Source organism: Rhinatrema bivittatum, chromosome 2 (assembly GCF_901001135.1).
Source record: "Rhinatrema bivittatum chromosome 2, aRhiBiv1.1, whole genome shotgun sequence".
NCBI lineage: Eukaryota > Metazoa > Chordata > Amphibia > Gymnophiona > Rhinatrematidae > Rhinatrema > Rhinatrema bivittatum.
Genome location: NC_042616.1, coordinates 196,887,775 through 196,900,968, shown reverse-complemented (window position 1 = coordinate 196,900,968; position 13,194 = coordinate 196,887,775). Strand labels below are relative to the sequence as shown.

The window sequence follows — 13,194 nt, the reverse complement described above, 5'->3', positions numbered from 1 at the left end:
TTCAAACTTTCCCCATAGCAGGTTGGTTATTTACATTTAATTTTTTTTCTACCCAAACCTAGAATTTTTGTGTCGAAATTAATTTTAAACATGTTCCTTGACCTCAAGAGAGGCCATTGTGAGCTGTAGATTATAGGATGCATTTTTGGAGTTTGGTTTTTGTAATGTATTTCCACTGCAGTCTGAAAAAAAAAAAAAGACTATTAAATTATTTCAGCCCTCAATAAGTCCTTTTATAATGACATCACAGACCAGATGTTACTTGTTGTAAAGTAAAACAGTAATTTGCTTTGTCCAATGAGAAATTTTGGGTTGTGGCAGCACCTCTACATTGTAGCAACCAGCCCAGAAGTCCTATTTGTCACATTATAATAGCTTAATTCATAGAGGCCTTTCTCTCATGTTGGATCCAGTATACAAATGGGTTTTTTCTTTTTTTGTCTAGTGAGAAATCAGGCCCTAAGCATCAGTTTTAAATAGTATTATCCGTGTGGTCATACGCTGTCCGAAGTAAATTTTACTCTCAGCTTCATAATGATTGTTAAATAATTGTAAAAATTGTTATTATTTGTGGTGTTTCTGGTTAAAGCATCGCAAATGAAAGAACTGTTCTTCTACACCTTTTTTTGTTCTTTGTACTATCATAAGCAAGCAAGGATGTATTTTTGAAATCTGCTCAGAAGTGAGTATGACTTACACAAAATCTCAGATTTAATGTAACTTCCCTTTTTAGACTGAATATTTTCCTGCCTTTTTCTTTTCAGGATAATGTCCAGCTGCGAGAGACAGTGACGCGTGGCACAACCATTATCACTACACTAATTAAGGACAGAAACCCTGGGCTTACTGGACAAATGTTTGTTGTGTGAATAATGCAGAAAAGATTCCTGCATGTTTAGTGCTCTACTTTATATTTTGTAGCATTCTGAAAATTTGCTAATTTCATTTTATTAAGTACTACTAAATAAACACATATTTATTTGAATTGTACACCATATGATTGGCATAGTATCACAATAAAAGATTGGTGTGTGGGCTGATTTGTGTCCCTCCCCCCTCCCCCCCTTTTGTTGTAGCATACACTGGAGGGGTGTGAATGGCTTTCAGATGTTGTACAGCTATATTATGGAGCCTGTGTGCTAAAATTCATGTTCAATTTTTTCAACATACACTCGCTAAAATTCTAGCGTGCATGCTAAAATGGTACATGATAGGCGATATGCTACTTTGTGTTCCGGCTAAAATTCTGCCTCTATAGTAAATGTTAAAGAAGTATAGCATGTGCACAAGCTGCATTGTGAAATCCAGTGCTAATCAATCTAAAGTGAAAGATATGACTGCCATTGGGGGGTCAGGAGTTAGAGGGCCTGGAATTGCCATAAGGGGGTTATTAGGACTGTCACTGGGAGAATCAGAGCAAGTGCCAATTTATATGTTAGAGAGGTGCTGGACTAGAGGGTGTTGAGGGAAGGACACTAAGGCATGGCCTCCTCTCCTCACCCCAGTGTTAAATGTTTACACTTTGGCCTTTTGGGCATGTTAACATAGAATACCATTTCTGGAGCATGTGTTACATTTTAGGCCTTAGTGAGTACACCTAGAATAATGTGTGGAGGAATGCATACCATGTTAGTTTCCATACCCACTAATATCCATTTTACATTTGATGTTCCTTCATTTACTTGTGTACATGCTAAAATCTTCCGAGACCAGGGTAGCATGCATGCTAGGGCAATTGGTCCTGATTTGAAAAAGCATTTACAGGTTTAAAAATGGTTTTTATACATGTCAATGCACTTTACCTGTGTAAGTGGGCTTTTGAATTGAATTGACCATAGGATTTCCTCACGTAAGTGCACTTTACACAGGTAAATGGCTTCTGAAAATTCCTATAATAGTAGTTACATTTACACATGTAAAACCTTTTTGAAAATTACCCTCTAAGGAGGCAGAAAATGTTACGTAAACTTTCTCTTAGAGCACCGCAAATGCTCTTCTGTTTCAATAAAGCTCTTCTATTTCTAGATGAAATGAGTGCTAATTTGCAGCATTGTGTCAAACTATGTGATGTGAATAGATGGTTTACAGTAAAAGCGTTTGAGTCCAAATGGAGCCATATTCCTATAAAGCCATAGAGGAAACAGTATTACAGTAATCTGCTGTGCTGCTTTGCCCCAGTGGTGACCTTGAAGAAGAACTTGCATTCTTAACTGGTAAAGGATACTTTCTAACATGTCAGAAGTTTTTAATTTTCTAGTCTGGTTTATAATAGAAAGAACCTCAGATGAGTGAGGACTGGTGTTCACTAGTCCTTGGAGGGGGGGAGATCAGGGTGGTGAGGGATCTAATATATGTGTTCATGTGTCTGCGAGAGTGTCCTATGCCTTAGAGATTACCTTTTACATCCTTTATCACTGGTATTTTGTCAATAAAGTTGGTAAATGAAGGCATCTGAGCTGAATGTCTTAAAATCCTCCACGAAATAAATTTGGTAAAATATCTCCATATATTAGCCAGAAGTAGTCAGTGTTGCTCCCCATTTTATTCTATTGTTCTGTTACTTTCCTTTGGCTAAATCAGGATAGACCTTTTTCTAACAATAATTTATACTAGATTCTGTTCACAGAGTACTAGAGAGGCATATTGATAAAAACTACAAAGATACAAAACTTAGCCAAGAAAAGTAGTTCTTATCAGATGAATCTGATCAATTTCTTTAAGTGAACAGAGAGTTGGATCAGGGAAGAGCGCTAGATGCAGTGTACTTAGGTTTCAGTAAGACCTCTGACACAATTCCGCATAGGCAGCTTATAAATAAATTGAGCACCTTTAGTATGAGCCCTTAAGTGACTGACTGGGTTAAAAATTGGTTGCATGGGAGGCGAGAAAGGTAGTAAAAAAGTGGGTGTTTCTAGCAGGATCTGGGGGTGATTTATGTGATAAGATGGCCAAAGAGGTGGCTAAGGCAATGGCAAAAGCCAGAAAGATGCTTGGGACTATATGGAGAGGAATGGTCAGCTGAAGAAAGGAAGTGATATTGCCCCTGAATACGTTTTTGGTGGGACCTCATTTGGAATACTGTGTACAGTTGTGGAGACCACATCTTTAAAAGGATATAAACTGGTTGGAGTTAGTCCAGAGAGTGGCTACTAAAATGGTCAGTGGTCTTTGTTCTAAAGCATATGGGGGACACACTTAAAGATCTAAAAATGTATACCCTAGAGGAAAGATGGGATAAGAGAAATATGGTAGATAAATTTAAATACCTCTAAGGTTTCCACGCAGAGGGGGTGTGCTTCTTTTGAAGGAAAGGAGGTTCTAAAATGAGGAGTCGTGGAATGAGGACGGAAGGGGTATACTAAGGAGTAATCTAATAAAATATTTATTTACGGAGAGAGTAGTAGATACATGAAACAGATTTCCCCACAGAGATGGTGGAGACAAGGACAGCATCTGAATTCAAGAAAGCATGGGATAAACACAGAGGATCTCTGAGGGAGGGATAGGGATTTTAAGCTGAATAGTCAGTATGGATGGGCAGACTAGATGCCACATTGGGGGGGGTGGGGGGGTTTCTGCCATCATGTTTCTATATGTCTGAATCAAAGCAGGAATATAGAATATGGAAATAAATTGCTATATGTTATGTTTATGTTATGTTATGTTATGTTATTGTAGACTAATAGATCATCTACCTTGAACTGTTGAGATGTGTAAACCTATTACTTAGTAAAAGAATGAAGTTTTCTTGGGTTGTCAGCACCATGTTTCTACTTGAGATAAAGATAGTTTAGACTTATTGATGACCCACACATTAGGTAATAAACAAATTGCCTTTTATATGCATTAAGATTTTGATTTGTCTTAAACTGTTAAAATAGTGTGAAGAGAAATATTTTTACTATCTCAGCTCACTTGGATATAACTTAAAGCAACATTGCCCCTTGCTGCAATATACACATTTGCCATGAGAAAGTTGCCCCTATATAAGGGTGAAGAACTGCTGGTGCATTTTGTTTGTTTGTTTTAGAGCAACCCATTTTAGAAAAATGACAAGAAAGTTTCTGTTAAATTGATTTGGAACCAAGAAAAAATGTGATGGTCCTGCAGACTCCCATTTTCTCCTATTTTTATCATGGTACCTGTGCTCCAGTATCACCAATTTGAATGTACTTCTAAGGAAGATTCCCAGATGGTGGCCAAAGACCATAATTAAAAGAAGAGGAATATACCGGGTTTGAAACATTCCTCTAGCACAGTGGTTCTCAACTAGTGTGTCAGAGTGGAAGGTGTGTCACCAAGGGGTGGAAGGTGTGTCACCAAAAGTTTGACATAGCAGCCTCTGCTTTCTGTAACAGCCACATCTGCTTGCTGCTTGAGGAGAGTGCAGAGTAAGGAGTTGATACTTAAAATTCCTCATCACCGCTCTCTGTTTCTGCTTTTCCCTCATCCCTGGCAATCACTGCCACCACCACTCCAAGCCAGAAATATTGCAGGCATGCTGTATCCTGCCCCGCCATCCCACCACACCTCCCTCTACCCCCTGCTCGCTTCTTGGAGTTTCAGGTTTTCTCTGATTGCTTGTTTATAATTTATGGACTTTTATTCTGTATTAGATAAGGGTCAGTCTCCATTCTGCATGTTTGACAGAGGTGAGGAATTCTTCTAACTAGGATGTAGATTCTGTGTAGGAATCTAGAGCAGTCTGGTGTTCTTTGTTTCTCCAATAGTAAGTGCTTTTTCATAGGTAAGGTTGTTGCTGTTCAAGTCCTGGGTAGCTAGGACTTACACTTCTCACACACCCGCCCTTTCACAAAGACCAACACAATAAATACACATACAACTGACTGGGATCAAACAGGTCGCAGCTTTATTACAAGTAATAACCAGGTGCCCGAGCAGGTGTAAGAAAAGAACCAACCCACAGTGTACATCCACCACCGACCAGCAAGATAAACACCACCAGGCCACCTGGCCTGTAGGTTAACATCATTCACAATAACTTTTCCCACAACCCCTGCCACCCCCCACCTGGGAGCTGTCCAGCAAGGAGCCGTATGTGGGACAACTGCACCCAGTTGTTCTCACGGGAAATCCTGACATGATCACAGTCAGGTCAGCCAACCATTCATCACCAGGCTGCATTCCCAATCGGCTTGGGCTACCCTCCCCTCCCCAAGCTGTGACGATAAAACAGTACCCCACAACAAACCACAACTAGAATAAGGGCAGGTGGCATGTAGCAGCGAGAGCGTCAGCAAGCAAGTACAACCTCACACTGCTACGTACCACCCAGAAAATGGCCAAACTCCTTCCACTACCCGACCAACCCCCTCGCCCGGGAACCAATCGGTACCCTAATCCCTATTGGTCAGAATTCAAACTACATAGCCCCAGCCTAATGGACTAGAAACATCCAGTCACCACCAACCCCCCCCCCCTCCCAGCCAGGCCTGCTCACGAAGTGAGCCTGGCACCATATTACTGTGAGCAAGCAGGTACGAGGCCTGCCTGCCCATCCATTCTTATGTAATGGGCAGGCAATTTCTAAAAGTCTTTTTAGCAGGTTTTCATGCTATTTCACAAAGTGGCAGGCAGGGAAGGTATTTTGAAGTACTATTACTGAGGGGCTTTCAGAATTTGAATATGTTTTTTATATGCTGAGTTGAAAGGTGAAATTTCTTAACTCTGGTATGTATAAACTCCAGAAGAGGTCAGATCTTTCTAAGATTGACAATGAAATGCATGAGAGTGTATTGAAAAACTGTGCTGCATATGCATATCAATCCCAGATTTCTCACTGATGCAGTAAGCAAAGATTACTGCATCAGTAATTATAAGCAGTTATTGAAATTAAATAACGTTATCTTTCTTCTGCATCATTTTCAGCAATAAAATAGCCAGGATTTTTTTTTTTTTTAGTATAGCTGTTAAATGTAGTGTGCAGTGTGTCACGCATGTGAGCATCATCTGTTAGGTATGTCATGACAGAAAAAAGGTTGAGAACCACTACTCTAGCAGTTGCTAACAAGGAATGAAATGTACTTGTCATATATACTCGCACACAACATTGTGTTGTTTTGAAGGGTATGGGTTGCAGAACATTTCTCTCCAGACATGTGCACAGTCCCTTCTTCTGCATTCTTCTCTCTCCCTTTTATCCCATACTATTCTCTCTCCCACCTATTTGCCCTCTCACTCTTCTCCTCTGTTGCCTTCTGTATCCTCTTTCCACCAGCCCCAGCCCTCTCTATTTCCTCTCCGCTCAACCTGTTGCAGCCCTCTCTTTGTCCTGTCGGGGCTGAGAACACCCACTGGCTTGCCCACCAAAAAGCCACTCACCCTAGGTGAGCGGTTCAGTTTTTCAAACCCTGGTATAGTGTATTCAGGCTGACTGTTCCTGAGGCTGACAGCGGCCTCAGGAACAGTCAGGGAACACCACAAGTCCTGACTAACTTAGGCCAGGATTCATCATTCCGGGCGGAATGATGAACCCTGTGCTACAGGGGGGCGGGGGCGAAGCAGGGGGTGGTTGGGCGATAGCCTGCAGCCGGCTACACTAGGGCAATGTGGTTTCGCCTGCTGCGGTGCGGCCGGCTGCAGGTTATCAAGGGCATAGCACCGTCGTAAAAGGCGGTGCCACTGCTGATTACCATAATTCCCTCCCTAACTCCGCCCCGACTCTTCCCCTCCCCGTAATTTAAATCTTACCACCGCGATAACTCACGTGATAAGGGCCTATCGTGGCTTGGAAAATAACCCCCTTAGTTCGAGTACAATTATTTATGTACAGTGCTTCAAAGTCACATAAATCAAAATAATACCTCAGATTACATCAGGCACAAATATCAGGTAGACATACAGCAAATGGATATACAGTGAGATCCTATGAGCTCCCCTGGTGCCTGCCCAAGCTTTCTAGGCCTGGGCTCTAATGGTAAGGTGAAGGGAACCTCCCTTCACCCAGAATCCCTTGTGACCTTCTGCCTTAAGGAGGCCTGGGTTAAAAGCCTGAATTGGACTCCTAAAGGTAGAATGAGGGAGTTGTCGGTATACTCCGTCACACCTGGGAATAGGAAATCTGTGGGGTCACCAGTCATTATCACAGTTTTTAGTTTATTTAACACACAACACAATGTTTTCTAAAGTGGGACTGATTTAGAATAAAATTGCCCAAGCAGTTCTTAAAATATAGTGTCCTCCTTTCTGTAAATTTGAACTGTGCCAAGAAGAAGCGGCAGTGGAAGCGCTGCAACTTTCAGGGGACACAGTAGCTCATGTGTATGCCTCTAACTTTTTAAGTCAGTCACTACTGTTTGAACCTGTGAACTGAATCTCATGTAGGAGTTCAAAGAACATGCTTACAGATTTCTACAAGAAAGTATTTCTAGTTTAACTCCTTTTTTCCACTATTAGGTTTCATTCCCCTTTATTGTGTTGTTTGGACTGAAATACTGGATGCTATGATTTGTCTAGCTTTCTAAACACAATATAGTATTCCAAATTTTCACTGCTCACGAAAGAGCAAAATAGAAAGTCTGTTCTGTTTTATATTTAGCAAATTGCAACGTGAGTATCAGCCTTGTATATGTTTGTGTACCACGTAAAGAGCTGATATTTCATTTTTTTGTTTAATAGTATTTTGCCAAAATGTCATACTGTGTTTAAGAAAAAAAGTTTTCCAACAATTGAATTTACATTATAAGACAAACCGTGCAAAGGTAGAAAGGGATTCTAAAAAGCAAGAATTATTGAAGTGGTATTTATATAATTTAAAAAAGCAAGGATGCATGGATATCATCACTTATTACCTACAGCAGCAGAAAAATGCATATTCCTAAAATGACTGAATACAGGCAAACCAATTGAAAAGGCCTGGTGCCTAATGGCAGTTTTTCACTTTTCCATGAAAATGATGCTAGTAACAGTTGAATACTATTTTTAAACCTTTAGACATTTACAGAAAATAGCAAATGGGGAAAGTTATATTAGATTAGAATACAATAGTTAACATAATAGTTAACATAATAACTTATAACATAGTCATAAGCTTGGAGTATAGTATCAATATACAGGGAAAATAACTTTCAAAGCTGCTTGCGCATGCCCACATATGGGAGGGCTGCACACTCACCTGGGTTCTGGCAGCGATTGATCCACCATGAGGCAGCAATGTGTTGCGCAGCCAGTGTCACCATGGCGACGGCGTCCACAGTGATGTCATCAGAGGTGACAATTCAATTGGATATGCTCTGTAGTGGGGCTAGATGGAGGAGACCTCAGTGCAGGGCAGGTTTTGGGAGGGGCCAGGCCAGCAGGCAGGGCTTGAGGAGGCACCCAGCAAGGCCAGAGGCAGTCCAGGGGACACTGCCAATCTCCCCATTGGTCAATTTGAAGATGGTAAGCTGGACGGAGGCTGGGCCTGGCAGCATGGGGAGGGTAACTGAGGATGCTATCTGAGAGCCTACCCTTTTGCCCTGGTTCCCACGCTGCTGCTGCATTAAGTAAGTGCATTTCTCCCCCTGATATTTGCCTTCCCTTAATATAAAAAAACAAAAAATAAACTCTTGATTGACTGCAATTTTAGTTTATCTTATTTAAACATAGGGCTATAGATATAGCCGCTTAGCAGAGACTGTAGCCCCAGTTGCGGCCACTGTCTCATCTGCAAGAACAGGAGTCAGGAGAAAAGGCAACCATGCTGCATGTGTCCAAGTTGGTGGCTCTGGCCTGTTGCTCATCCTGGCAGGAGATGGGGGGGTCACCAGCGCAGCTCCACCCACTGAGGAGTCAGTGAGTGTGCTGCTCATTGCTCCCTCTCACAATGGGGACTGGTGGGGCATGTCCAGGAGCCACCAAGGCAAATGCCTGAGATGGTGATGCATCAGGGGGCAATCGGCACAGCAGGGAGAGTGGGGTCACAGCCGAACAGTTTGATGAACCCCATAGGTAACAATTGTAGTCCTTGGCTCCAACAGTGAGCTTTCCATCCAGCTGCATGGATGCCATCTTCGGGTGATCAAACCTTGCTCCACCCTGGTAATTTCACACCACTGGGGAACAGGTGGTAGTGGGCTTGGGGAACTCAGCCATGCAGTTACCCAGTTCCTCCATACTCAATGTCCTCCAGTCAGACCTTGGTATGGAGACCACCTGAGGATGTAGCCCTGAGTTGGCTTGCTTTGGCTTGCTCAGGACCCCTTTTTCTATCCTAATCTCATCAAAGGGTTGGCAGCTCAGGGATGACCCAGCACCTGGATCTTTGTCATCTACCTCAGTGTGGGGGCCGCATGACTTCTGACCCACAGGTTCCTTCTAGCCCTCTTGTCCCTGTGCCATGTGAGGAGATGCACCCAGACCCATCCTTGAAACAGCTGCAGGTCCAGGGATGTTCTAGACTTCAGATGTTTTCCGGTGTCTCTTGCAGACCTGCCAGTGGTGAAGAGTGAGTCTCACATCACACACACAGTAAATAATGGGGATAGGTCCAAGGGTTCTGGGTGCAAACACAAGTGCAGAGGCAGGAGGCTCTCCCCTGCTCTGGGACTTCCAGCAACCAGAGTTCCTCATCGGCTTCTTTCCTCAGGTTCTCAGGGGTCCTTGGTAGCTGAGGGTTCAGCGAGCACCACCACTACAAATATGGGCCTTCCTTCTCAGAATACTACTAAGGGTTTGTGGCAGGGCATTCCCCGATCCCTCCAGTGCCAGATCAGATGCCATCAGTATGTAGACATATTTACAGGGTCATTCATCAAAATGCATTATGGCGTTTACATGCGTTAACGTCATAACACATGCAATAATCATACTATCGGACGACACAAATGCAAATTTTTTGAAGGGAGGAGTTTGGGTGGGATTAATTAAAATGAGGGACAATATTGCACTGTGTGATAGCATAATGCATGCTTTTGCACGGTTTTAATGATGAAAATAACTACACTACAACCTTTTTTCCTGGCGTTAAGCTGTGCGATATGCCTGAAACAGTCATAACACAATTTGCATTAAAGATTGTAAATTACATTTCAGCCATTTCTGGACTTGGGAGGGAGGATGAGGGGAAAGGGAGTGGAAGAAAGAGGGAGAGAGAGAGAGCGTGCAAGCATCTCTGGGGAGGCCTTCACTATTCAACTATTTATTTGCCTATAGAAGGGCCAGCTAATAGCTTGAGGTGTGCTGTTGGTAGTGGTTTAGGGGTTAGGGGCCAGTTTTACATGCAGACTAAAAAGTACGAATAGCACAGTACACCGTGGTGAAAATTTCACATCATTTGGAGTGAGGAAAGTCTCACAAACATGAGATTTCTACTATGTTATCTCACCCTAGCTTGATGGTACCCTGTTATAGAGTCCATCAAGGTAGGGCAAAAGAACATAGTAGAAATGTAATTTTTGTGAGACTTTCATCATCCAAATGACGTCAAATCTTCACCGAGGTGTACCATGCTGTTCGTACTTCTTAGTTCTTAGTCTGCATGTAAAACTGGCCCCTAAACCACCAGCAACACCTCACCTCATGCTATTAGCTGGCCCTCCTATAGGCATATAAATGCCTATCTTTCTCTCTCTCAGTGAGCTGCGAAATAGGAAGCTGCGAAATAGGAAGTATTGCGTGGCATGAAAAATTTACCATGTGGTGCGGTAATTGTAAAAATTATCCTAAATACACCCCTTTCTCTTACCGTGGGCGTTATGGGTGCAATATTATAGCAGTTTAATGAATCTAGGGGTTAGTTTGCTGAAAGGATGTAGGGAACAGGATGACCAACAAAAAGGGCATAGACGGCATGAGCTGCCAGCTGGATCAGAAAGGATAGTGAGGAACATCAACAATTGGGTACGTTCTTTTGCCTGCCTAGTGTCGATAATTGGTAGAGCCAATCACTCTCAGCACTTAACTATGTAGCCTTACTTGGACATGATCATTAGTACCCATTCGGCATACAAGGGATTTACCTGGCTTAATTATGATGAGAGGTTCAGGAAAAGGATGGTTGACACTCCAAGCATGTCCTGGGACTCTCATGATGTTGAATTATGGCTCACTTGCATGACAGCTAGGAGCTCAGATGTGCCTGCAAGCAGCCAATCCTTTCAAGGTCAGAGGAACTCTCAGATTCAGGGATGCTCTGGACACATCTCCTCTGAGGCTTATTGGCAATTTAATAAAGGGAGCTAGCTGTTCAGCTCAGTACTGCAAGTTTAAACATATCTTCAGCCCCTGCACTGCCAGTCACCCTGCCACCAAATATCCCAGGAAGGGCCTAAGAGGAATGGGGAAATAATTCCTTTGTGAGAGCCCCAACCCCAGTTCTGTGGCTCCAGCTGAAGAGTAGCTTAAAGCATTACCCTGCCCAGGAATCCACCTTCACTTTACTGGAAAGCATTAGGGACGTCTTCAGGATCCCATACGAAGGGCCATTAACTAGCCCATTTTAAGAATGCACCTTATGCTTCTTGCTTTGACACGTTGGTGAGAGAAGAGCTAGCCACTGAACTGAGGATGGGGAGGAATGCAGGTCTATTCTAACAACCCCTCCTTTTCTAAAATGATTGCCCCCTAGCCATGCTGCTCAAAAAGAAGCCAGATAAGTTTGGCTAATACTCAATCTTTCTTACTTGGCTGGTAAATCCATCAATGATTTCTTCAGAGGAGGCATGATCTATACAGTACATGACATTTGACAGTACACTTGATCTTCCAGAAGAGTGTGGGGAGAGGGCCTTCATGGCTCCACCGCCTACACTGACAGCTTCCCTTTGCTGGGCTACTTCTTTGATGGTGCACATTATTTCAATAAGTGCATGCCAATGGGCTGCTTCATCTCCTGGGCTTACTTCAAAGTTTTCAGCACCTTCCTGCACTGAGAACTGACTCACTGCACATGCTTGACGAGGCCTGGCCCACTATCTGGACGATTTACTGTTTGTTGGCCCTAATGACTGACACATGCTGGGTCTTATTCAGAGGTTTTCAAAGCTTAGCATGTAACCTAGTTGTCCTGCTGACTGCAGATAAAATGGAATCACTGACAAGAGTTTTCACATTCCTCGGCATAGAGTTAGACTCCACTCAAATGATGTCTAGGCTCCCCGCTGACAGACTCTGAAAGTTTACACTTTGATCCGCAGCACACACCAGATCCGCAAGGTGGCCTTAACTTTTGCCCAATCTCATATTGGGAGTTTGACATTTGCAAATGTCATGCTAAGGGGTCATCCTAAGGGGCGAGCATTTCTATGCAGGCTGATATTGGCATCAATGGCAGCAAGAAAGAGACACCATCGGATATACGTCGCACACTCTCTGCATGAGGACTTGTCGATATGGGAGCATTTGCATGCTAATTTAAATGGCACAGTATTTTGGTTGCCACCCCCATTATAGTTCAGATTTAGAATTATATTCAGATGTCTTGGGTGGTGTGGGGATTTGGCTTTTACTGCCAGGGGTTCTGCTGTGCGGCCACATGGCCGTAGGATTGGAAGCAGTCCAGTGTCACATCAAATATCACCTTCCTGGAACTTTTCCCAGTTGCATTTTCCCTCCACGTTTAGGACAAGTGCTTAGCCAATAGGAAGGTGATATTTTGGGGTGACAGCCTTGCTGTTATCGAGATCATTAATGGCTTGTCTGGCAAATGTGTGCCAGTTTATGAATTGCTGAGAGTAATGATCCTAAGGTGCTTAGAACTAAATTTGGTGGTGTGGGCAAGGCACATCAATAGGTTATGCATTCAGGAGATTGGCCCCAGATGCCAAGGATTTGGAGACTCCAGTGCCAACACACCTTTGGACCACTGGAGCAAAGATGCCCTCAAATTGATGCACCAGTCCATCGTACCATCCACCTGGTGAGCCTATCTGAGGGGCTTCAATGCCTTCATGGATTATCTGGACACTACGGACTGGAGGCAATGTCCTGTCCCTCCTCGCTCTATAATGCAATCCATAGTGCAAGCCAGGCAGAACGTAACATCCAAGGGTGTGGTCCAGGTCCATCTGGCAGGCTTTGCCTTTTCGCCAAAGCTCAGGGTTGGCCTAACCCAGCCAGGGACTTTCTAGTAAAGCGGGTACTGGCTGATTGGCCGAAGTCAAGTACTTTATCCCAGATGGATACAGACCAATTTTACACAAACACTTGTTTATGCTGTGGCCAGTTTTACCATCAGGGGTGTTGGACCTATTCGAG

General features: G+C 43.2%; 1 protein-coding gene across 1 annotated transcript in view; it reads left to right on the top strand.

The window, feature by feature from the left end:
- The window catches only part of CRPPA (CDP-L-ribitol pyrophosphorylase A), a 490,539-nt gene extending 488,507 nt beyond the window's left edge, over positions 1–2,032 (top strand). Inside the window, exon 10 of the mRNA XM_029589010.1 lies at positions 765–2,032. Within this exon, the coding sequence (XP_029444870.1) occupies positions 765–869 (105 nt within the window). The 3' untranslated portion in view covers positions 870–2,032. The remainder of the gene's footprint in view (positions 1–764) is intronic.
- Positions 2,033–13,194: the final 11,162 nt, after the last annotated feature.